The 26,577-nt window shown below is 41.2% G+C and overlaps 2 protein-coding genes across 2 annotated transcripts in view; one reads left to right on the top strand and one right to left on the bottom strand.

The window, feature by feature from the left end:
* Positions 1–17,431, top strand: part of relt (RELT TNF receptor) — a 30,758-nt gene extending 13,327 nt beyond the window's left edge. Inside the window, exons 2-11 of the mRNA XM_073491198.1 lie at positions 3,427–3,501; positions 3,616–3,708; positions 4,368–4,552; positions 4,939–4,991; positions 5,093–5,347; positions 10,870–10,950; positions 11,383–11,461; positions 13,859–14,239; positions 14,449–14,574; positions 15,075–17,431. Of these exons, the coding sequence (XP_073347299.1) occupies positions 3,460–3,501; positions 3,616–3,708; positions 4,368–4,552; positions 4,939–4,991; positions 5,093–5,347; positions 10,870–10,950; positions 11,383–11,461; positions 13,859–14,239; positions 14,449–14,574; positions 15,075–15,078 (1,299 nt within the window). The 5' untranslated portion in view covers positions 3,427–3,459 and the 3' untranslated portion in view covers positions 15,079–17,431. The remainder of the gene's footprint in view (positions 1–3,426; positions 3,502–3,615; positions 3,709–4,367; positions 4,553–4,938; positions 4,992–5,092; positions 5,348–10,869; positions 10,951–11,382; positions 11,462–13,858; positions 14,240–14,448; positions 14,575–15,074) is intronic.
* A 1,868-nt stretch (positions 17,432–19,299) lies between these two features.
* On the bottom strand, positions 19,300–25,387 carry p2ry2.1 (purinergic receptor P2Y2, tandem duplicate 1). The gene is made up of 6 exons (XM_073495025.1): positions 25,329–25,387; positions 24,237–24,379; positions 22,390–22,740; positions 20,225–20,393; positions 19,572–19,917; positions 19,300–19,488 (listed from the first exon to the last, which is right to left on the bottom strand). The coding sequence occupies exons 1-6, from the start codon at positions 25,385–25,387 to the stop codon at positions 19,300–19,302; spliced, it is 1,257 nt and encodes a 418-aa protein (XP_073351126.1).
* Between the last annotated feature and the right edge of the window lie 1,190 nt (positions 25,388–26,577).

The raw sequence follows: 26,577 nt of genomic DNA, 5'->3' as shown, positions 1-26,577 counted from the left end.
TTACGGCGTTCCAGATGTGTGGGTGCATATGTGTGTACATACTTGTGTGTGTGTGTGTGTGTGTGTGTGTGGGTGTGTCACCTGAACAATTGTATGTTAATACCTTGTAAGGGCAAACTATTACTACACACTTGCTGCACATACTGTATACACCAGGAGAGTAGTAGAAAAAGTATTCAGATCATTTATTTAAAGGTTTAATATATAAGAATTTTACTTTAAAACTTAAAAAAAAACCTTAAGAGAATGTGACGAAATAACAGTTTTGAATATGTCAAAGAGGTTTATGTTTTCTACCAGGCCAGAAAAAGTTCGCTGCACGGCAGTCCAAAGCTTCTGTGCTAGCTAGCTGGTGTAAACAGTACAAACGCTCCCGCAGTGCTCAAAATTCCCAGTCCGGGCATATACAGAAGCTGCTGTGCTAAGTGAGCTACTGTAACTGGCCAGTGGCAGCTAAAGTTAGTTGCAGTTAGCGGTCTCTCAGGTAATATGCTGCCCCCTATCTGCTTGGAGTATGAATTCTTACAAGTTGCACTTTAAAATAAAAGTACTGTATATATATACCACACTGTAAAAATACTTCACTACACTGTAAATATCAAATGTTGACTTTCCTTTAAAAACGTAAGGAAACCGATTACCTCAGAATTACCAAGTAAAGTAGACTTTTAAATTTAAGTTGTATGAGATAAAAAAGTTTTAACAATTTGAAATTATTAGATTAGATTTTACAGTGTATAAGTAAAAGTCCTGCAACTTTTCACTAGAAAAACTGCCACTTTTCAGCTTTGTGATGATGCATTTTCCAAGGTAACCCAAGAGGGTTTGTAGATAGTTTATTGATCTTGTGAAGAAGGGAAATTGTCTCAGCACATAAAGAAACATGCCATCCTTCAGTTTGTCACAAAAATTACAATTACAAAATTTGGGAACATATTGTTTTCACTGTACAGGAAGGTATGACAAATTTTAATCTGAAAAGCAACATGTAACAACAGCTGTTTGTTTGATTTGTAAAAGTATTGTACTTGAGTTTCAACACTCTACGGATATGCTGTATTGGTGTGTGTGTGTGTGTGTGTGTGTGTGGTGTGTGTGTGTGCTGACCACACATGAATGAATGGGTTTGGGCGTTTGAGTGAAGAAGAAGTGTTGATTTGCTCGCTAACTAATGTTTAAAATATCATGTTTTGCTGCGTGGTCAAAGGTGAAGGTGGTGCGTTAAAGTGGCCTCACCCCTCACACACACACACACACACACACACATACACGCACACACGCACTCACACATGCACACATGCACACATGCACACTCTATGATAGAAGGGGCATGTGCTAAGGATGTCAGGGGTGTGTCTGTGGTCAGAGTGGCTGTATAAGACACAGGCAGGTACACTGAAGTCTCCATTCAGCCACACAGACTTGTCAGAGTTTTGTGTCACTTCTCGGACTCCGCAAGTTGATTTTTAGCGTTAACTTTGTCTCACCGTTAGATTTTTATAGAAGTTTCTGATTTTAAATCTTAATTTTTTCAAGTTGCACGACTATACGAATACGACTTTTAGCAACTGTTCGTGTTGTTTTAGACAGCTTTAGGAAAGTTAGAGCATATTTGAATTGGTCCTGACTAAGCGTTTGTAGCAGCGTACCAGCATCCTCGCTTAGTTGCCACGGCAACTGTGTCAGTGAGCTGCAAGTCTGGGGTAAGTATGCTGCCCATAATGTTTCCTCCATCTCTTCTTTCTGCTCTTTCTGACTGCTCTGACTGAATACTCCGTTGCATTGCCTCAGCTCCTCATCTGCTACTCTTCTTTTCTCCACTCTTTTTTTTATTTGACATGTTCTGAATGCCTCTCATGTTTTCAACTCGGTCAGTGGCTGTTTTACAAGCCTGTTTTGGGGCTAACTAGTCTGTCAGTTACACTCACTCCTTCTGGTTCAAATGTACAAGTGGAAAAAAAAAACGTTCTCAACACTGAGCCGTCAATTTTTTGTGTTGTGTGAATCATGTCTATAATTTTGAAAGCAAAAGATCTACGGCATAAAAATTACACGCTGACAGATTGAGGTTTCCCCCTTGATAACACCTCACCCGTCTGAATTCACATCCCGTAATTGTGGCCACAAATTAGAGTGTAGTGCACACCAAACTGTCTTTTTTTATTTTGCCAGTTATTAACAGGGTGTTAAAGGGTTCACAGTGGAAGCAAATCAATTTTTATGTCAGCACATTTTTATAGCAGTTTGACAAATGTGAGATGTTTTTCCACTACTCTGGAAAGTTAGTCTTTGATTTGTCACTGTTATCACATGTTTAATGGAGCGAGTCAAGCAAATCTGCAGGTCTTGATAATATATCTTGATAATAATAATTTTTTTTAGGTTTAAAGTGGCAACGGATTGAATCTTAATCTTCAGCTTGTTGGGTGGACACCCGGCCGACTCTTAAATATAAAATATCATCGTCAACGTACATATACATCGTGTTTTCTTTATGCTTTATGTTACACTGAACATGGGAAACTCAAATCTAGGTGAGCCGGTGTGAGTTTCAGCATGCTATAAATGGACCCAATGACCGTGAAGTTATATTGAAGCATCAGTAAAGGGCAGCAATAAATGCCTCACCAACCACTTGTTCTGTGTGCCTATGGATATGTATGTATGTATGTGTGTGTGATGTAGGGAGTAATCCTATCTCAAACAGTCTGCCGACTGCAAATAGCTAACTTACGAGATAACAACATTGTTTCTGTGTAACACTATAGTTGCTTCAATGTGGGTCACATATCCAAACTCATGACCCATAACTGCAGACCCAAAGCTTTTCCTTTCATTTACTTCAAATATCAGAAAATATAATATATTATTGTGTTACATTAATCCTTAAAAAAGTATTTTTCTAACTCACCTAAATGTAAGTGAACTCCTGGCGCAGGTAATGTCAAGTGTTGAGGCGGCAAATGACTGTGTTGCAGCATGAATAAGTGCTTTAAATGTGCATGTGAGTAGGCACGGCACAAAAATAGCCTCAGGAAAGCCCTGGTTTCTTCACTCCTGTCCAAAAAAAGGTCCTGATTCATGTTAAATGTTATTTACGGCATTTGCAGCTGCTCCTTACTTCCATGTCAGTCGGTTCACTGCGCTCTGGATAAGTCACAAAAATGACTCAGGTGTTTTTCACCAGTGAGTGTGTGTGTGGCTTTGTGTGTGACTGTGCATGCTTTTCTACTGTATGTGTGACACAGAAAATGTTTGGCTTGTAATGTCATCAATTTCTGAGGAGACAAAAGTTCTTGGCACTTAATAATGAATTGTGTTTGATTAAAGAGCACAGTTGTGTTGACTGAGGTTGATTTTTATCATGCACTTTACTGTAAATCATGTGATTAACCCTTTGTCCTCCCTGTCCCTTGTCTCCTTCAGATCATATGAACATAGAAGAATACATTGAAGAAGATGAGGAACCACCTTTGCTGCTCAGCTCTTGTCCTTCTCACGGTAAATATGTGTTTGTGTTCAGACCGGGTGGCATGAAAATCATGATTTAAGTGTGTGCTCACAGTTAAACTGCACCTCCACTGATTCATGAGCTTGTGTGTGTGCGTCTTCAAGGTGCTCGGCTGTGGTGGGACTGCAGCAGTGCAGTGTCGGTGGAGGGAAGGATGTGTGTGTCTGCAGTGCCCTGCTGGCCAGGAGCCGTCAAAGGTGAGATTATAACCTGATAATTACAATGATTGACCCCGCTTTGAGGGGCATTATATCTCTGCTATTGCAATATCTGTTGTTAAGTGCTTTTGTGCTCTTCTATTTACTTTTTTGTCCCCTAAGACACTGGAACTTCCCTCCCCCCATGTTCCTTAAATTATCCTCACCTCCCAAACTGTTTTAAAGGTTTTTCACAAAAACGTTTATTCCCACCAGCTACAACTACAAATACAGTGAAGCCCCTGGTCAGAGATTTTATCATTTGATTGCAACTCTAACCTGATAATTTATGTTTAGTGTCACCACAGTCAACATAAATCATGTTGTTTGCTTCCATAAATCAGTGTTTACTGATCAAAAACATGTGTATGTGATATTGCTTTATAACCAAAGGGGGGATTTTTTTTCAGTGTGTCTCATGTTGCAGGTTGTACTTATGACGTTATTGTAGATAACATGCTGATACAACAAGACTACCATTCATCACTCATGTGTTTGTTCAACAGTCTATGTAGCTTTTTATGTGAAAGTATAAAGAAGATACTGTTTTAATTCCAGTTCTAACAGAGACTTATAAGGAGTCATAACTAAAAGCTTCCTATTGTGTGTAACTTTGACAGAACCATCGAGATGTTTCATGATGTTTTCTTTCTTGCCAGGCTTGTGAGCAGATCCAGAGCCCAACGGAGGAAGTGCGATGCCGTTCGTGTCCGACTGGAAGCTTTTCAGACACGTTGGACTCTGAACTTTGCCGTCCACACGCCTCCTGCAAGACCCTCAGCCGTGAGGTTGCAACCCCTGGCACCGAGACCTCTGATGCTGTCTGTGGAGCCTGTCTGGCTGGGTAAGGACTGCCTGTCTGTCTCTCACACTGTCTGTCACTGTCATACCTGTCTGCTTGTTAATCCGCCCACAGCTGAATTAATCTACAGGCTTGACATTCAAAGAGCTTTGCTCCAACATGTAGCTTGTAAACTTTTATTTGTTCTATATTAATCCCTGTCATTTTCTCTGTGTCGAGAAAACAGGAAAACACCCGCTCACACACACAGAAACACACACACATACACAGGCAGTATGTCATTCACCGCAATGGGCAGGCAGCATGAAACACCAAGCAAAATATGCCACAGGCTAAAACCGCTGATTCATTCTTTCATTCTTTTTTTCCATTCTCTGTCCATCTCTCTAATTATACTCTCTTCTCTTCCTTCTCTTTTCCATATGTAGGTTTCACTCCACTGCCACAGGGGAAGTTTCCTTCCAAAGTCCCTGTGTGAAAAGTAAGATTGAACCTGCAGCGTTGCATCTGAAAACCTAAATATAAGACCATGTTTCTGCTCTTACATCCTGCTCTTCTTCTTCTTCTTCTCCTCTCTCTCAGCATCTGTTCATGTCAGGACAGTCCGCACCGTGGGTAAAGGGCCCTCCAGCGGCGCAGCAGGGCCGGTCAACGGCACGGTGGTACGCAGCGCTGAGGAGAAGACGGCCGAGTACGCCGTGTTCGCTTTGGTGCCAGTTTTCTGCGTGATGGGCCTGCTGGGTATCCTCATCTGCAACATCCTGAAGAAGAAGGGATACCGCTGCTCTGCTGACAAGGAAGGAGGGGATGAAGAGACTCCCACACCACAGAAAGAAGGTAAGAGAGATGAAATGACAGAAAAAGATTTAGAACGAGAGATGAAATGAAGGGAGAGAAGAAAAGAAGACTAAACTAGTATTTTGTTCAGGTTGTTGTCACGTTCGGCCATAAAAATGCCAAATTAGCACACATGCATGCACACGATGTGGTCAAGTGTTGTTAGGCCCAAAGGCCAGTGTCCCTGCCTGCAGCCACAGTCCATGTTCCTCTCTGATGTGTCTGCACGCAAGCCTACATGGAAGGCTTTTTTAAATCTTTTTAAACTTTGACCTCGCTGGGGTCATTACATGTCATGCATGCTGTGTTTTCCTAAGCCCGCGCTGTTATTCTTGTCATTTTTCCTATCTGAAAAGGGGGAAGAAAAGCATTCCCATAAACTCGCTCGCCCTGCTTACGTCAGAGAGAAACTGACTTGAGTAAACAGAGAAAGAAGCATAAAGAGAGGCGTGGGAGGGCAGAGGAAGAGGGAGATCCAGAGGGATGGAGGCGGTATTAACTGAAAGAGTCATATCAATAACTAAATAGAGTTTAGAGAGAGAACGTTAGTGAGACAAACACAAATACAGAGGGATCAGGCAATAAAACAAGTGTTGAGTTACCACACCCATTCTCTGCGGTCGCACAGCCTCAGAGTAACATGAGTGCTCTTTAGTCCTGTCCTTTGAGGACTCTTCAAAGACCTGCAGTGCTTCAGCCTTTAACCCAAATGAAAATCATTTCTTTCCTCTTTGAGTCCGTTCTTGTAAGGCGACAACTCACCTGTGCCAGTCATTACGCCTGGTTTGATCTCGATGGTGAAGCAAACACCAGCTATATTTTCTGTACAGACCCACATTGCCGCACACAATGTTAGAAGTACACCCATATCTCCTTTATATTGTATCCATTGTACTTGATGTGCTGAACCTGTTCTCAGGTTTGTATAGCAGGTGAACCCCTCAGGTCACATGGGAAATGTTATCTACTGTAGCATTTCTCAGATGTGTGGACTTCCTGGTAAGTTTCCACATTAAACGCGTGACGTTTACATAAACTGTGTCTGCTATGAGGCGCCTGGATGAATTTTATGGTTGCACAAACTCAAAATGTGAGTCAGAGAGAGTTCATTCAATTCAGCAAACTCGCTATTGTGTTCACGTGGTTGCGTCATAAAAAAAGTGGACGGAGCTTAATGCAATAGCTCATTTGGAAACTATTGAGAAATGCACTTATTTGCTTTCTTGTCAAGATATTGATACCACTCTCATATGGATGCAGCTGCAGCCAGCAGGTGGTTAGCTTAGCTTAGCACAAAGACTGGACACAGGGGGAGACAGCTAGCCTGGGTCTCCTCATCAGAGGTTACATAGGTTTAAGCTTTCATTTTTGTTCGAATCAAACAAGTGAGATTTAACACGTTAATAAGTGTAGTAATTTGTTTTTAGAACTGTTGGACAGAGCTAAGCTAGGCGTTTCCCCCTGCTTACAGTCTTTATGCTAAGCTAAATGCTGCCTTCCAGCTGTATCTATATATTTAAGGGAGCAATATGTAAGATTTGTAGTTTAAAACGTTAAAAAATGAATTAAAGTTATCAACAGAACATGAAGAAATAAACATTTTGACAATATCTACTGAAGATAGCATGCTAACCAGCTAGCCTGCTCACTGTCCTGTCATCAGTCTCAAAGGCTGCATTCAGTCCCGGTGGTTCGAAGCTCCTGTGCTAGCAGTGTGAACAACACCAACACTCCCTAAGTGCTACGTGCTCCCAGTCCAGGCAGAGTCAGCTTACAGGACCGCTTACTGTACAGCTAACTGAGCTAATTAGCTAACAGCAGCTACAATTAGCAGCAGCTAGCGATTATTCTAGTGAAATGCTGCCCCCTGTTTGTTTGGAGTTGACTTCGACAGGTGGCTGATTCTCACATATTGCACCTTTAATGGACATACACAAAAGTGATATCAATCTAAATCATAATGAGTAATAATGAGTGTATTTCCCAACATGTTGAAGTATTACTTTAAACAGCCATTAACCTGCAGAGGCTATAAAAAGCTCATCAAGTTAAATCATTCAAGTTATTTTACTCACTATTTTACAGTTCCTTTTCATGCTTTAATACTATCTATGCATACAGGCCACTCTACTGTAGCCAACAGACTGACAGCCTGAGTGCTCTGTTGTTTCTGATGCAGATGAGCACGACTGTTTTCACCAGGTATTCTACTCCACAGTTGGACACAGTATCCTCAGGGGCTCTGCGTGTATCAACTCCACAGACAGCAAACATGACTGGCACTTACTGTCATTTAGTGTGTAAGCATAAGCAGATTTAAAGGCTAAGCTGGCTTTTCCTTCACTCACCTGATGGTGAGGAAAGCTCAGAGGAAAGCTGTGTGGCGGCCACGCAGCCATACGCAGCGTCAGGCATCAGGAGCGTCAGAGCACAGCTGCCGCCTTGACAGATCCGACTTTCTGTCAAGAAACTGTTGACGTTTGCACAACACCTGCTGCTTTGGAGACCTTAATATATCCGTCATGAGGATTTAAAAGCTGCAAACATCAAATTATCCTTTATTCCAGTTACTTATAGTTGCCTATAAAATGCTACTCATGACATCAAATCATCATTATTCTTTATCCAAAAAAGTATATACATTGCAGAATCACAAAAGAGACTTTAGTCATCATCAACTCTCCTCATAAATTTCCGGCATTTGTGAGGACAGACAGAGGTCAAGGCAGCAGCAGTTCTGTCAGTGATCTCTGCCTTTTGTTTTCAGCGTTGCCTTGGTCTCCTCCTCTCCGAGCTCTTTGTTGTGAAACTTAAGACGTCCCTGCACCGAAAGGGAAACTCCCTGAACCCCCCCTTCCCTACGCTCTCTTTATCATTCCTCATACTCCCCATTCATCCGATTTCTTGGCTCCCTATCACCTCCTCCCCTTCTCGTCTGAACACGACACTGTGCATCCATCTCTCCTTTCCCAGCCGGATCAATAATTCAATCGAGTCCTCACCTCATGGTTTATGTCTCCTCTTTCTTTCTCCTTGTCTGTCTCATCTCCTTGTTCCTTTCTGGGTTGTTCTCCCTCCTCCTTTCTTATATTTTACCCATTTTTAAATCTGTTTTCTCAATTTCTATGGTAGAAATGTCCTTAACATTTAAGTTAGCTATATGTGTTTTCTATAATGAACCCCCTTAGGTGTCAAATGTGTTAATTACAAGAGTGAAAAATGATCATTTAAAAGGGCATTTATATCAATGAAAAGGGATTTTATGATTACCTAATTTACTTTTCATCACTTTTAATGAGCTGAAGGCACAATTGCGGCCTTGGGGTATAAATAAAATAAAACAATATCAATGCTAACATTTTACAAATGTAGCAGTGTCCATTGGAAGCAAGTGACAGCAGCCAGGGTTGTTTTGGGACACCTTATCGCCTCCTCCTTCACCCTCTTGCACAGCAGCTGTGAGGACAGATGATGCAGAGGTGCAGTGATAAAGTGTAAGTCTGCAGGTGTGAGGGAAACAGATAAAGGACAAGAGAGGGAAGCGAAAGCCAAATAAAGTTTGTAAAGTCGACAGGAAGAGGGTAAAGTAAGGAAGTAAAAGACTGCAGTTAAAAAACAGTAAGAATAAAAGAATGATCAGAGGGCAGTGGGAGGCTGAGGAAGCTGCAGAGGAAAACTTTCTCTCCCTGCCTCATTCCCTCTTTTGTTATGTAACTCTGCAGTGTGCTGTCTGTCTGTCTGTCTGTCTGTATCTCTGCTGAAGTCCTGACTTGGCTAAGGTTAGAGGTAAACTTCCTACCCCAGCACTTTTCTCATCATCTCCATTCAGGGGGAACACCCACGGGGATGAATTGCAGCAAGGCCAAAGCTTAGCTCGGCAGGGCTAAAATCAGACTCTGCAGAGGTGCAGACAGAGAAAAGTTTGACTGTTGACAGGAAAGCTGAAGGAGGGGAACAGAAAGGGCAAATGTGGAGGTCGATAACACAAGAAATGTCGTGACTTTGTGTTTATGCAGCATGAAGCTCAGTCTGCTCGGCCACAAGGGCAGTTGCTGCAGTTTTGGTAGCTCCACAGGGCTGCTGCGTTTAAACCCAGAGGTCAGCATCAACTGAGTTTTTCAATTCTGCTGCTCAAAAGTCAAACGGACTAAACAGATACTCATCTGAAAACAACATGGCTGCCTGGTGTCTTGGACACTGAAACACTGAACTCATGGATCAGACTTTGTTAAAGGAATAAATAGGAGAGAATGAGTGAAATGGACGCCATTATCCTCGCATAGCAACAGCCTCTGTATTGTTACGGCCTAACAACAGCCTAACACGGCTTATGCGAGAAAGAGAAACACACACGGACACAAATGCATTTATACGGTCACATTTTGCTGTGTAACACACAGACACACAGTCACCTGGCATTGGGGGTCTGGTACATTGCACACATACTGTACACACACACACACACACACACAGAGAGAGTCCTGTGTGCTTCAACAGAGCTGAATGGAGCGTGATCGCTGAGTGAGCTATTCTGGACCCCCCCCCCCCCCCCCCCCCCCCCCCCCCGTGCCCTCGTCGCACTCCTCTCAGCTGCCTCACTGTGCTGTGCTATTATGGGATGGTCGGGGAGGTTACCATGGAGGCATAGCTATTCTTTGCTGTTCAGTCATCCGCATCCATCCTTATCAGTCCCATCGTGCAGCGGGGCAAAATATCCAAGCCGTGACATGCACTGTGTGAACTGCGCTCACTCTCTTTCTGACAGCTGTGAGGGGAAGTTGTCGTAATGGAAATCTGTTTGATGAGAGTGTGTCTACCTGTATTTATGATAAATAGCCCCAATAGGACAGATACACAAAAATATATGTTAATATGTCAAAGTTTATATTTGAAAAATATGGGTGAACTGCACATTCAATTTAAAATACACACCAATATATTATTATTATTATTCCAATAAGATAGAAATAAAAGATGGGTAGTTAAAGGCACAATTTGTAAGAATTGGCCACCTGTCGAGTTTTCGTTCTCTTCACCACTCTAAACAGCTGCCAACACACGGCTTGCTGCTGTTAGCTAGTAAGTTGATGTTGCAGCTAGCGGTCGAGCTCAGACCATGAGGGGAGTGTTGGTGCTGTTTACTATCAGACTATCACCTCTTGACAAAAAAAAAATGTCTAGGGGCTAGCTGGTTAGCATGCTAACCTCAGTATTTATCTCTGCAACACAGTACATACATACACTCTCTAACATAACCCCAACACTGTCATTTCTTCACATTCTGGTGATAATTTAAATGTTTGAACTATGCTGCAGGTATCTTCCACTACATATTAAGATTATACTACTTGTTGATATATGCATATGGCATAGTTTGTACATTGTGTTATATGTATGTAAATACTGTCAAAAATGTAAATATACTAGTTTTAGAACCTAAAATGCAAGATACATTAATAGAAAATATATGTCCATTGATTAAGACTAATCTTCTCTGTCTCTGTCCCTTGTGCTCGCTTCAGGTAACAATTGTCCCTACATATCTGATGACCTGAATGAAGACACCATCAGTGTTCTGGTTCGCCTCATTACTGAGAAGAAAGGTAAGAGCTGAGCGACAGTAATGTCACGTATGTGCTAGTGGTCAGAGCCCTTCATCTCTTGTGGCTTTAGAGGGGAACACAGTGTCATCCCAGTACGTCAGAGACTGTCCCCACTGCTGCAAGCTCAGACTGTCAGCTGCTTAACTTCATCCCAGATGGTTAATGTTGGGAATAGAGGGAAATCAAACCTGAGGGAGTTTACCTTTACCACACAAAAACATTGATGCATCTGGACTTGTTTTCCCATGAAAGTCAACTTTTCCAATCAATCACTAATAAGCACAAAGATAAATGTCATTCATAAACTTTTGATATGGTCTAAAACACATCTGGGGATTGATCAATCAAATTTAGAGTATTGATTGGAGCAGATAAAACTCTGCCATCAACATCATTGATTGAGTCTCATCTGAATGTCTGTGTGTGTTGCAGAAAATGCTGCTGCGCTGGAGGAACTGCTGCTGGAGTACGAGAGCAAACAGATGTCCATAAGCAAAGGCTCGTCAATCAAGTACGAGACCACACACCGTTACACACACACACACAAATCATTACATACTTTTCCTCAGTCATGGTGAAGTTAGGAAAGCCAAGGAAAGTTTGGGTGAAGCGAGGCAGTGAAATCTTTGGAAGGAGGCTCCTGTCGCTGCCTGGCAAGAGGCTCTAATAAAACAAAGTCTAAGTGCTTTTATGGCAGGAGGTTCAGGCAGAGAGAGGAGAGAAAACCTTGTCAAAAGTTAGAGAAAGTTGCTCTTCTGAGATGAAAGCAGAAAGCTCTTCAGACGGATGTGGTCCACTAACATCAGATATATCAATCTTTACAATTGCACATAGTTTTGAGGTAAACTAATGGAAAATATTTATGACTTGCGTCAAACTCCCAGTAGAGCTACTTTTTTAAAAAAAAAACATGGTAATGGTTCATATTTTCCATTACAAACACGCTTTAATTCTTCTTATTATAAATAAAACATACTTCCTCATACTTTTTCACGATCTGTTGTGTACTGCTAGATGCAGGAGGAAAAAACAGATGTATCTCTACACTGAATAAATGTCTTCAGGTCCAGAGCTCATCAGAGATAGTCAGTCATGTAATGTAACTGTATGTATGTAAAGTTGTGAATTTAGTGATGACGTGAATAAAGGGAAATAACAGCTTAGTTTACAATTTAATAATATTATTTCTTTTCCACTTCTTGATTGACTTCATACTTTTTGAATTTGATCTGAATTCGACAAACTTAGTCGTATAGGTAGCTTAAAAATGTATTCTACACCTTGAAATGAACATGCATGCCTAAACGTTTTCAATTTATTCGTTCAAAAAGGAAAGTAAAGCGTTAAGAGAAGTCATCTCACTGCGGGATTCATTTCCTCAGTGGAGCTCTGGACTGAGCTGACACTTGGCAGTGACTCACCCCCACATGTTTGAAGTGATTGTCTGACACACTTGTAACCGCTGTCTCTTGAGTCATGAGGCTGAAACACCCTCTCTGTCACTAAGCTCATTGGCTGTCACGTAACTCAAAGTCACACCATTTACACGGCCGAGTGTAGCTGTGGCTGGAAATTTGGTTGTAATCTGTGGCCGTCAAAAGATTGCTGCAGTAGTTAGAGGTTAATCTAACAAGTCCAGCAACATGTTGCTTTAGACCGCAGTGAGTGTTTGGACTGCTGTGTAAACTAACGCTGGCCGGAGATGACACTGAAGAATCATTTGTCATCTTTGTACTCCAATTTACAGACCAAGCTTCTCCCACAGAATCAATTAAGTTCAACTTATCTCACAATATTACATGTTGGTAAATGTCCCCTATGCACTCTACCACAGATGCCACATCCACAATAATGAGAGGTGACAGAGGCCTCTGGCAGTGTTCTGCTGCTCAATGGGCTGCTGTAACATGTGATCTTTAGATTCAAGAACATTCTGACACACAGGCGCGATATGCACCGAAGTCTGGAAAGCTTTCAGGTCCTGTGTGTGTGGTGGGAGGTTCTGGGGTTACTACAGGTCACCCACTAACTAATATAACACAGGGACACAGCTGCATTCATCGCTTTAGCTCTGCCTTTCTCTACACAAAATAACAATGGAAAGAGCCCAGGGTGCACAGAGCACTTCACATTTTAATTCTCAATTTGTTTTCCATTTAGACAGTCACACTGAACAAAGGCAATGTTTGTAAGCAGCTAGCCCTGGCCCATCCTGTTTCGTCACAACACTTTGTACCTCAAGTTCCACCTTCCACAAGCTCTCTTAGCTTTTCAATAACCAAAATAAAACCAAAAAAAGGTCAAGACACTCATTTTCAACCATACACCCTCTGAATTCAAGTTTCTCTCTTTTACCGAACTAAGACCAGCTTAACTTCTGTCAACACATTGTAAAAGATAACAACATAAAACATGCCAAAACCAGCTTGGTTAGTCTTTCCATTGATCCAACAAGCATACACTCTGGTTTGGTTGAAATAAACCCCTTAATTCACAGAGTTTGATGTGAAACTATTCTGGCTAGCTGCAGGGCTAACTGAGCTAACCAGCTAACGACAGCGACAGTCATGGATGTATAAAGAGAACACAGTTAGCAGCAGCTATTCAAGTGCTTTGCTGCCCCCCTATTTGTTTGGAGTATGAATTCAACAGGTGGCAAATTCTTATATATCACACTTTTAACTATCTATTAAGAGGCCCTATATAGGACCAAGATGAGGGAACCGGTGTGTGTTTTTCGTGGGTATGTGTGTGTCCAGAAATCATGAGGGGTATGTGATCACAGATTATACTTTACAGTGAATGGAATAAAAAAAAATCCCCTTTATCTTGACTAATTTGAATGTAAAAACGCCTGAAAAGTGTTTAAATGTATCTAATCAGTTTCACTCCTTCCTCTTCCTCCCAGGTTCCCCATGCTGTCTCCCCTGTCCGCGTTCCGCTCCCTCCCCAGGCTGTGCCCCCATCAGTCCCATCTCCACACCATCTCTGGCCTCTCGGGCCTGGCCCCCAAACACGGCTACCGCTGCACCCGCTGCGCCCAGAGAAAATGGCCCGCTGTCCTCATCCCTCCCCTGGACTCCCTGAAGGATCCTCTGAAGCCCCCTCAGAGCCTCATCCTGCCCTCCCTGGACACATCCAAGGACCAGCAGAAGAGACCCCTGCTGGGCGGAGTGTTTGTGGACACCCACCATACACAAGCTGCTGTGCCAAATACTGTAGAAAAAGTGGAAGGAAATGAAGTGAAGGAGAGGAAGGAGGGAGAGCTGACGGTGCTGTCTGTGGGGAGGTGAGCCACGGCCTTTTTGTTTCATAAAACATCGCAATTCATCTTTCACCGCTGACATTTTCACATTTTACCACACTCCAGATAAGTTATAGAAATGCTAGAGCCATCTGTAAACAATGGGCTAAAGGGTTTTGAATATAACAAGTTTATATATAAACTACCATGTTATCTGAATGTAACAGTGATCTTATCTCTTGCTCGACTGACAGATTTCAAGTCGCCCAGATCCCCGAGCACAAACCTGTCGTCGTGGAAACCAAGACATCATCCCAGGAGCAAAGAAACTCCCTGTTTGGAGGGAAATCCTTCTGTTCCTCATCATCCGGCATCAGGAGGTACAACGCACACTTCCTTCCCTCCTCTTGCTGTAATTGCGTCTCTCCTTCCACTTCTCTCTCTATTTTCTTCCACACTTAGGGGTTAAAGTGCTGCAAAGTGGTTTGAGATCATCAACACTGAATAATGTAGTCTGTTTCACTGGGAGAGGAAATGACAGACAGCATGATCAGTTTATCAGATGAGCAGAGAGTTTCTGTGAAATGACTTAGGAAATGAGTTTCTTCTGTTTCCTCTGGTCCTCTCGTGCACATGTTCCAGCACTCTCTGAATCAGCATGATTACCGTAAGCATGTGGCCCGGCCTATTGTCAGAACTATCTGGTGAATTTCAAAAGAATCTCTTAAGTAGGCAATCATCTGTGCATCAAATCAGCCCAAATGAGTGAATAACGAGATGCAAGTGCTTCGAGAAGGCTAAAGAGTTTCACTCCTTCTTTCATTCTGTGCTTCACGTCCTCATCCTGCCACCTCCCTGACATTTTGACTCCCTCTTCCAGGTGAAGAGACAGAGAGACAGTGTACGATATCACTACCTCGCTGAAGATGATCTCATCGTTCGGTGACGACCTGACAGCCGGCATGGAGGGTGTTTCAAGACAACTGACACCAAAAAAGACACAAGAACCACCTCCTGCTGGAAGAAGTTGTTCCTATTCACACGATAAGGGGATTATTACAACTGTATTTATTATTATATAAACAAACATTGTACTTTACAGATGTATCATGGAAGTTCAACTCAAAGGGCAGAGTGGAAAGTGATGACAAAGTTGTCAACACCTGACACTAGAAGGAAGGAGGAGGAGGAGAAAACTCTGAGCTCCTGTATTTGTGCTTCCATGTAAAAAACATAAACGCAGGGGCAAAACCACACATGGGCTACATGGAGTACATGTAGACTGACACATCTACATATGCACACTTTTGCTTATGCGCCCATTATAATAGATGCATAGTTTTTCTTGTGTACAGTGAAGTGAGGACTACACCACTGTGGAATACATTACTGACAAAATGACAGCAGAGACTGAAACAAACAAGTGTGTACGTTAAAAACAGAAGAAAACGTCTTCAATCAAGTCCCGTATGACTAAGAAGGCTTTCAAATAGCAAATATAGCTCAGCTGACATAAAATATCTATTTTGGGTCATATGACACTTGATTAAAGACCACAGTAGCACTACAGTAAGTATTACGTGGAGGAAAACGTTATCAAATTCAACATTTTTTTGTTTCCTAATATTTTTTATATATAGTTAAGTGATCTAGCTTCTCTTCTGCTCACATGGGAACTGCAGGTGGGTGGAGGTTTTAGGCCTTGTAGATGTTGAATGTAATCTTAACAGAAGAAGCTCACTGCGGTTTGAGAAACATTCATTCAGCATTGGCACCTACCTGCAGTCAGCTTTGATAACATTTGTAACTTTTAGACTCTTAGATTAGGTCCTAGTAGGTGATCAGGGACCAAAATGTGCTCTTAAAGGAGACCTATTATGTTTTTTTTTTATTTTTAAGTCTGCACCAACAGAAGCTCCTCTCTCCCACTGAAAACACTGCCCCTGAAACGCCTCCTCAGTTGTTCCGCCTTTATTTCCGTGACTTTGTGACATCACACTACGTCACCATGTCACACCTTTGCATAACGTACGCATAGCAGCTAGTTTGGCATGTAAGAATTGATTTAGCACAGCTGCCCTGTTGTTGTAAGTGGTGCTGGGTCAGGCTTGTGTAGACTGACCAATCAGGGCAAACTGGGTATTCAGGAGGTGGGGCCTTAAAGAGACTGGAGCTAAAACAAAGCGTTTCAGACAACATTGAACATTAAAAGCATGTAAACCTATTCTAGTAGCAGCTCAATGTAAAATTATGAACCTAAAAATGAGCAGAATATGTCTCCTTTAAAGTTGGCCCCAATACTGTATCACAGCAATTCTTTTGAACAACACTGCATCCCAATGGCAGTTAGAGGCTACAATTGTCATTTGAGACCTGGGCTGAAAATATAGAAGGGCAGATATCACTTTTTTAGAATAGAGCATGTAAATGAATGTACATATGTAAATATGGGTGGGTGTAGAGAAACAGACCATACCTGGCTTTTATAATTTTAGCAAACAGTATGTATGAGGTGAGAGATGCTGCACCAATGAGAGAAACACATATCAAATCCATCGATCAAAAACTGCTAAATTCTGTCACGCATCATGCATATCAGCTTAAAATCAACATGATAGATACAGAAATATGATTTTCAACCATTTGAGTGCAACATTTGTGTTTTTCTTTTCTAATCATGAACTTTTAAAAGTCCTGCACACACATGCAGCATACAAATCCAGACTCCAGTTATGCAATCTTAATAACTGTAAGAAACCACTCCCACTTACACACACACACACACACACACACGCATATTTATTTTTTATTGTTTAATTAAATAAACCAACCAGCGGCTGCAGAGGATTAGTGGTTAAGATGCTTCAAAGTCACTGCAGCTCAGTTGGCTTCAGTTTACATCCTCGTGGGATTTTTAAAGAGTGTACTATAATCATCGAGCTACTCATTTTCAATTTTTCTTATTATGTCGTTATGAGGAATATGACAGCGTGTCTGGAGGACTGGATATTTATTGTTTGCAGCAGTTACATGTTTTCATTTGATCTGTTTTTATGACTATTCTTGCTCTCATTAGGATTATTATTATCATTATTACATGTTTGACATGCTGAAGTGTTGCTGATAGAAGGGAAGGATTTAAAGAAAACATTCATCTCATCAAGTTTGTAGATTGCATTTATAATATTACATTTTTCTGTATGATGTTTTTACTCTTGAAATAAAGAAGAGGTGTATTTTAAATGTGGTCTTGTTTGCCATTATTACTGCGAACAAACTGTATAATAATGTGGCTTTTTCTGTGAATGTGTCAGGTGTGGGTCTGTAATGGGAGCTAAGACTCCTGATGCTTCATCAGCCATAGCCTTGTTTGTAAGGCAGTACAACCCCCTAGTGGTGGTTTTGTTTCACATGACAAAAGGACCACCGATTGCGTAAATCAAGTGAAGCCAACACCAATGAAGTTACCAACTGGCTCAGCTACACTGCAACTAAGATTACTCTTCCCACAAATTACAGTTAAACTCAAAGCCAATTGACTGACATTTCAAATACCCAGACAGCTGCTCAGAGAGCATATGGTTCAGAGACAAAGATAATATGTGAACTAACATTAAAGGATGAACTGTTGTAAATGTCTTGCAGAATGACAGTGAGACTCATTCTACAGCCATAATGCAATAATTATATCTCACTTGACACAAATGATATCATCCAGATTAAACAAAAGCATTCTGGTCCAGGAGACAAATAATGAAAAGTATCACCACAATGTACTGTATATATTATAGATGTTTATTATGTTATTTTTTAGTTCCTTCACATTTTATGACACAAAGTGACACATACACACACACAAACACATACTTCTCCAGGAGATTCAAAACCATCTTTAAAGGATAAGTTCACCCAAAAATGAAAATTTAGTCACGATCTACACCAATGGCAAGTCAGGTGAAGATTTTGGCTTTAAAAATGTTGTAAATAACGTCTTTTTCTAATCTTTGGGCTTTTGTAGACTTGGATTATGCTGGACGAGCTGTGAGGAGCCATATCATGTTTATTTCTAGTTATATTTTTAAAGCAAGTCCCCATCTACTTCAGTTGTTCAGTAGAATGCTACAGCGCTGTTTTGCTGTGAAGCTCCAGAAATGTTTTGCGGACTGCGAAACTTCGTAAAAAACTTTCCATCGGCGTGGGGTTGAGTAGATGATGACTGAATTTTCCTTTTTGTTTGAACTTATCCTTTAAAAGCCAGTAAAGTGGCTGAACATCTGAGCCCTCTTCATCTGATGTGTGGCTTAAAGACGTCCAAACATCAGGTGCACTAGTCGTCCAGTAAACTAACACTACGGGTGAACAGGGTACAAAAAACAAAAAAACATGAAACGTCCCTATTTAGTTATTTGCATTAAGACAATTGTTTTTGTATTATTTGTTTAAATATGCAAACAAGGCTTTCCAGTTAAATAGGTGCTAATTTGCATTTCAGAACAGAAATCTGGACTAAATAAACACCTAAATGTACTGTATATTTTGGATGATTTGATGACATGTTATTGGAGCTAAACAGCCCAAAATCTTAAATTTGACCAGCGCTTGTTATCACCTGTGGGAGACACTACAGGTGATAACAAGCACTTAACAAAAAACACAGCTGTGGAGCGTCATATTATTTAGTTTCTCGCTTTACATTCAAAAATAACAAACAATATAAACTCAAGAAATCCTTTAAAGGCTTCTAATGCCTCAGTTCAGGAATATGCTACATGATTTAGATCTTTATTTATAACCTTCAGCCTTCGTCGACTGTATATCTGATTTTTTTCCTAATCTGAACATACACCTTTGCTGGTTATGGATGGAAATCTGAATGCTGTGTTGCTCAGCTGTACTTTTTTGACAGTCCAGTAGGGTTTTAAAGTTTCCCTGGTTTTAATTTCACACTTGCTTCTTCATGGGGAGATTCCAACCCTCAGAAGTCCCATGTTTGCTGCACAGACAACTGGTGGATATTGAAGATTGAAAAGTCTACTCTTGAAGAAAGCACAAACCATGTCCCCACAACCTTTGGCATCTTTACCAATGTAGATTGAGGTATTGGATCAGAGTTGCGTTGTCTCATTCACACTTGATGATTTCAACTTGGACAACTTCATCTTCTTGGTGAGGTTACTGCGGACGTCCTGCCCAGCCAGGAAGTAAAGTATGGGGTCTATACAGCTGTTGGCGCTGGCAAAAGGTCGGGTCACCTTGTAGGCCACACTGGAGGCTTCCAGCAAACTACAGCTGATCTGATGAACACATAAAAATTACACACTGAGCTTTTAAAGTAACACATTTATTATAAAATAGTGTGTAGAGTGTTGGTCCTCACCTGTGCTGGATTGACCTGCCTTAGGTATCTGAACGAGTAGTAAAGACTCCTAGTGAGGTGGAAAGGGAGGAAGCAGAGCATGAATGCTGCCAGCACAATGATGATCATCTTCACTGACTTCTGCTTCATACGCTGGGCTGCCAGGCCCCCTCTCTCTCCCTCGGCTCCCCCTTCAGAACCCCAGCCAGGCTCCAGAAGTTTCCGCACCATGAGCCCGTAGCACACCATCACCACCATGAAGGGCACGGCAAACATGAGAACTGACACGACTGAGCTGTACACCAGGAAGTCATCAAAAAGCTCCGGGCTAGTGGTGTCGTAGCAGACCCGCTCTGTGTCCACATCCCTGGCACAGGAGGTTAAAATAAATTGGCATTATTAAATGTTACTGCTTCCTTGTTTGGCATTGAAGCACATAAAAAGAGATAGGAGGAAATAAAATGTAAATTTGTAGCCAGCAGGTTGGTTGTTTATTCGAGGGTGTCCCATTAAGGCACGAGAAGATAAGGCACTTGGCAAAATTGGCATCCCACAAAAATCAATAGACCGCAGTTAAAAACACTTTCAGATCAGTGAAAAGGGGTATTAACTAAGTGAAGGAGGAATAAAGGGGAAAAGACAGAAAGGATGAGAGTTATGCAAATTGAAATCACCTAGTTCGTGAGAAGTAGAGGACGGGTGCCTGGCAGAATAAAACACAGGCCCACACTGCAACAGATACCAGCCTGGCCCGACGAGCGCTGACCCAGTACAGGGAGCGCACTGGATAGCAGATGCCGACAAAGCGATGCAAACTGATACAGCACAGGAAGAGAATGGAACCTGCCGGAGTGATAGATGTTTAATATGCGCTTTTTCATACTGCACTTAAAACCAAAATCAATTTCAACCATATTAGTTAGCATTTTAGCTATCAGTATGTATTTCATGTCAATTTGTGTCTCATTGTCAGATCATACATACAGTACAAATCATATATGAATTTGTATTGTGTCATATCAAATTGTATATCTACGGAAGCCCTAAAGGGCCATGCATTCATACATTTTATTTCCTCCGTTTTCCCGTGATAACAAGTTAATTTCATTTGTTTTCTCGAGATCTCAAGTTATCATCTCGAAATAACAACTGCCGTTTTCCCGAGATAACGGGATAATTTTCTCGAGATAACGAAACTTTGTTTTCCCGAGATAACGATATAATTAATTCGAGATCTCGAGATAATGACTGTGATATGATAGGCCTGAGATGCTCCTCTGACATTGCTACACTGAATGATGTTTCCTGCAATGATTTAATATACTACACTAAAGTTTTGTTTTCTCAAGATCTCGAATTAATTATATCGTTATCTCGGGAAAACAAAGTTTCGTTATCTCGAGAAAATTATCCCGTTATCTCGGGAAAACGGCAGTTGTTATTTCGAGATAATAACTTGAGATCTCGAGAAAACAAATGAAATTAACTCGTTGTCACGGGAAAACGGAGGAAATAAAATGTATGAATGCATGGCCCTTTAGGGCTTCCGTATTATATCAATGTAAATACATACATTTAACATATTGATGACAAAATGAACTTCAACTTGAAAAAAAGTTTGTTGTATTGCATCCTGCTATTCTTCAATGCATTATGTAACCTGTTTTTTTATTGTATGATATCGTATTGAATTTTGTCATAACATATTGTACCGCGACATATCGCATTGTATCGTTCCGTAGCATACCGCATTGTAGCCTACTGAAGGGCAGCCTAATGTAGCATGTTGTTACGTACAGTAGGATGGCGTACTGTAGCCTAATATTGTGCAGCCTAGTGTAGAGAATATTATCGTAGTGTAGAGCATGTTGTGTCTGGTCATATTGTATTTTAACATAGCGCATCATATGGTAACCTAGTGTAGCGTAGCCTAATGTAGCATATTTTACCTTAGCATATTGCATTGTAGCCTAGTGTAGCTTATTGTATGGTAGCATATAGCATGCCATGTTATGTCTTATTGTATATTACCAAAGCATATCATATAGTTGCCTAATGTAGCATAGCATAATTGAACCATACTGAAGCATAGCGCATTGTAGCCTAGCCAAGTGTAGTGTATCGTATTTTTCTGTAGTGTAGTGCATTTTAGCCTATTGTATTGTAGCATATAGCGTGTCCTGTCATATCATATTGTCTTTCAATAGTGTTGACCTAGCCTAATGTTGCATATTCTACTGTACACTAGCATAGCATATTGTAGCCTAATATTGTGTAGCCAAGTGTAGACTACTGTAGTGTATAGCATGTTGTCTCTATTAATATTGTATCTTAGCTCAGTGTATCGTGTGGTAGCCTAGTGTAGTGTTCCCTAATGTAGTATATAGTATATTGTACTGTACTGTAGCATAGCCAAGTGTAGCTCATTATATCATAGCATATAGCATGCCATGTCATGTCACATTGAATAATATATGCTGGCAAGTGTAGCTTAATGTAAAATTTTGTGCCGTACAGTATGGTATATTGTAGCCTCATATACTGTAGTCTATTGTGGATTATGTATTGTAGCTCGTAACATGTTGTGTTTAGTAGCTTAGTGTAGCATAGCCCAATTGTACAGTACCGTAGCACATTGAAGCCTAGTGTAATGTCGCCTAGTGTGGTGTATTGTATCTTATTGTGTTGTATCGTGTTCCTTATTGGGTCACATCATCATGTCATCTTGTGTGTTGTTGTTGTGCATTATACTATATTGTATCAGATGTTATCCAGATGTGCCATAACTGTACCATATCTGTTTTTTGCTGTTTTCAATGGTTATGTTGCACAACTGTACCATATAAGTTGGCGTAAAACAGGAAGCGTATGAGCTTGCAGAGCGGTTCACTGAAGGGCCAGTCGTTCTCATCTGCGTAGTAATAGATGAGGAAGGGCAGAGTGAGGACGTAGAGGGTGTCACACATCGTCAGGTTGAACATGTAGATCGTGGAGGGCTTCCAACGCTTAGTGCGGAACACAATCACATACAGCGCTGTGGCGTTCAGCGCCAGGCCGACCAAAAAGACCAGGGCATAGCTGACAGGAAGGAGGATATATTTAAAATCTTCATCAAATTTACAGTAGAAGGCACTGACATTGAGGAAGTCGGTGTCGTTGTCAAAGGTGGCCATCTTGATTGTGAGAACACCTGAGGAACAAATAGGTAGAAAAGGATAGATTATGAATATGGAATACGAGTATGAGTATGGAGACACCGGAAATGCCCCAAGTCATTCGCTTTGGCATGCCTCAGCAGCACAGTCCAGTATAAGTCATCCAGTCCTCAAACATAATTGGCCGTCTCGTTTCACAATCAAATTAACACACTCAAGTTTATAGCATGAGTCATCCCATTTTGGAGTCATTGTGCATTTCACAGAAAGTAAATCATCTTAAGGCTGACTTTTAATCGCCTTTTTCTTTCTGAGTGGGTGGTTGAGTAAACGAGAGAAGAACTGGGAGAGAAGAGGAAACTTGAATGGTAATCATAGCTGATTTTCATAAGCTATCTTAAATCCGTTTCTGGCTGAATGAATGAACAAGTCTATGATTAATTGTGCAAATATAATAAGATGTGGGTTTTAAGGCTAAACATATAGGGTAGTACTATATACTGTATGTAATAATGCTACTGTTGCTACCACCTGGCTCAACCGGTTTCCTTAATGAGACAGTACGACACCTTGACACCATGTCTCAGCAGATTATTGACACACTTATTAGCCTAACTGCCTCCACTTTCCCTTATAGCTCTAAATATTTTAGCAAATCTGAGCTGCAGAAGATACAAAGATTTGCAAAGTCTTGTGTCGCAACAACTTTTTTTACAAATTTAAGTGCAGCTGTGCTCTCGCGCAGAAAAACAACACTCGTTCTGGCGCTTTGCATGTCAAAGTTTTCCAAAACCTCACGGCTGTGTAGAGGGAGAGACAGCCGAATAACTTTTTAACTCAAACCAGACCTTGTTTTGAGACCCTGTTCAAACCTTTCTTTCTGCTTTATCCGCTTGCATGCATGCTACATTGTCTTGCTTAACTCTACTTTTCTCTTCTGCTACAAATCTGTTTACCTTACATGCTCAAGTTGAAACCAATCATGTGTACACCAGTGACGCTACACGGCGCCTCGAAAGCTTACATGCAAATAAGACAGTAAATACCACCAGACTTACTTTTTTCTCCGTTGGCTGATGGGTTAACCTACAGCTCTCTCTCTGACATTATTTTCTCTTTATGAAAAACATTGCGGCCTGCTCGCCCTGCACCCTTTGCTCTCTCCTTTTTTCTCCTCAAAACATCTGCAGGTTGAATTTAACAGACAGCAGACCTGAGACAGAGGGGCCCCCTTTGTACTCCCTCAAATTCTTCTGTCCTGCTGTGTGCATGCCATACCAAACAGTGCACAACTTACTACTCAGCATTATCGAAGTGTGCTTTGGCAACACAAATAAAATAAATTCAATTGAACTGAATTGAATAAGTAGCCTGTGTTTTTTTAAATTAGCCGTGCAAAAGTATCCACACTGGCCCCAAGAAATACACTAAAGCCCCTTCCCCCATAGACAAAACCCCTATATCATGAAATTACTCACACTGTATCGTCTTTCAGAGGCTGTCCCGTGTCAACCAGTATCCTCAATCTTACGTGTCGAATCAGTGTGTATCTGATGGCTGAATGCGTTCCTAAGATACCTGAGTGGTTGAAAGCTTGTAGAGGTGTGAGCCTGTCTGACAAGCTGCAGCCTGTATACAGTGCGTCGGCGGTTGGGCCTGAGGCTGTTGGTCTGCCTGTTGGCCAAACGGACAGTGACACGAACAAGACTTTCACCACCTTGAACTGATCAAATATTTATTATTTTTTTCAGCTAAGCAAATTCAGAAAGTTGTCATTGTGAAGTGTTAAAATGTAAAGAACAGAGGTAGTTCTAAAATCCTATTGGGGCTAATGCATGCTATCATTACTATAGTTAATAGCTATAAGAGAACAATTTCTTGTTCTTTCTTTCTTTCTTTCTTTCTTTCTTTCTTTCTTTCTTTCTTTCTTTCTCTATACAAATTCACAGCTACGGCTTCATAAAAGTCATTTACACTTCACACTGTCTCCACCACTTTTTGAAATGACCAATTCCGTCTGCTTTACCTTTTAAAATGATTGATTTAAATGTGCTAAAAGTTATTTTTAATGCACCATTATGCATTTTACGATCCCCTCGTTACGTTGTCTAAAATTGCATATGCTGAAACCATTTTAAAATGTTTTTTTTTTTTTACATCTTAGCCTTTATGTCTCCACCACTTTTCAACACAAAGTGATGCGATTTTGTCAGCAAGGATTGAGATGCAATCAAAAACATTAAAATGTGGTCTTTGTGTGTGTCCTTCAACAAAATACAGTGGGCCTGACAGTCGTACTGATGAACAACATGACTTTTAACCCATGAAGTTTCAGGCAAATATACCATGTGTGAGATGAACTACTGTCTCTGCTCCTTTTTGCACTCTGAGTTGAGGTCCTTGAGTTTTTACTTTAAAAACGTCTTACCTTAGTATGGCCTAAAGCTGCTCCTAAGAGGAATCATAAACCAAAAGCATCCTGGCTGGATCCTAACAAACTCAATGTGTTCCAACATTCGCCGTAGGCCATTTTCCTTTTGCCACTGGCAGAATGTTATGTGTGTTAGTTTTCTGTGAATGCAAGTGTTGGAGGAAAGGTGCGAAGGAACACTTAATGTCTTACCTGCTCCAGAAACTCTGTATATCAATGATTACACAGCCCTTAACCTTAACCTTGGCCATGGCACGTAGGAGGCATGAGTTAAAAAACTCTTTTTGTAAGACAGAGTTACTCCGAAACTGGCCAACCATGTAACAATATGCTGTAGTTTGGCATTAGTGGCACTAGTAATGTGGGTAGAAGTGTTTCTGGGCAACAATAACAATGACTGCAATTGTTCACATCAGTAACAAGCGTTAACCTTGAGAGGTTTTGGCAATGTCAATTTCGACTTAACAGGGGCTAACACATATCTATCTATCTATCTATCTATCTATCTATCTATCTATCTATCTATCTATCTATCTATCTATCTATCTATCTATCTATCCACACCTCGCACACAAACCTACATATGCAGGCTGCACAAATGCATGCAGGCCCTTTATCAAACCAGCTGCTGGTGCCAACTCATTACAAGGGTTTCAGACACCCTCCCTTTGTAATGTATTCCTTTAATTGTTCACTCAGCACCCACTTTGAATGAACCCAATGACCCCATTTTATCCCGTCTACTCGCTGATACCCCGTGGATTTTTTTTTTTATAAAGAACACAATAGCCTACTATGAATAATTGTGAGTGTCTGATATCACATGGCTTATTATTTCAGCTGATTTAGGATGATAGGTTAATAAAAATATTTTTTCTGGATTAATATCATTAAGCGTGTAAAATGTGGTAAGATGTATTTAGTTTGCTCGTTTATCTGTATCTTTTTTAAATACTGCTCTTCGTCCTGGTCCCTGATCGATTTTTCTTTGATCGACTGCGGTTTCTTGTTGCTATGCAGGTCTGCGGGACGCGGCAGCCTCCTGTCAGTGTCGGGCTTTTTCTCCTTGAGCGTGCTCGGAAAAAAACCCACCCCCCAATTCTCAGTAAATAAACAATCCCATTTTGTAGCTAACATCCTTCTCGTCCTCTTATTCGGTGTGAAACACATTTGCACAAGCGTTAATCGAGGTTTCTGTCGACGCCAGGCAGAACAAAAAGGATGTTTTTTTGTTCCGGGTGTTTTTTCCACCACAGACCGTGGTGCGCTCCCGCTCTTCGCCGCATCAGGGAGCCATTGAGCCGGGTTTGTGAAGGGGATCCCCGTTAATACCCCCTCCCCTCCATCCCTTCCCTTCCCTCTGCTTTTCTCCTCTCCGCCTGTCTGCTCTCCTGCTTCCCAACACAGTACAGTACACACACTAGTCCTCTAGTAGTGGCAG

The sequence above is a fragment of the Pagrus major genome, chromosome 2 (genome assembly GCF_040436345.1).
Source record: "Pagrus major chromosome 2, Pma_NU_1.0".
Taxonomy (NCBI): Eukaryota; Metazoa; Chordata; class Actinopteri; order Spariformes; family Sparidae; genus Pagrus; species Pagrus major.
This window is presented reverse-complemented; position numbering and strand designations above follow the sequence as displayed.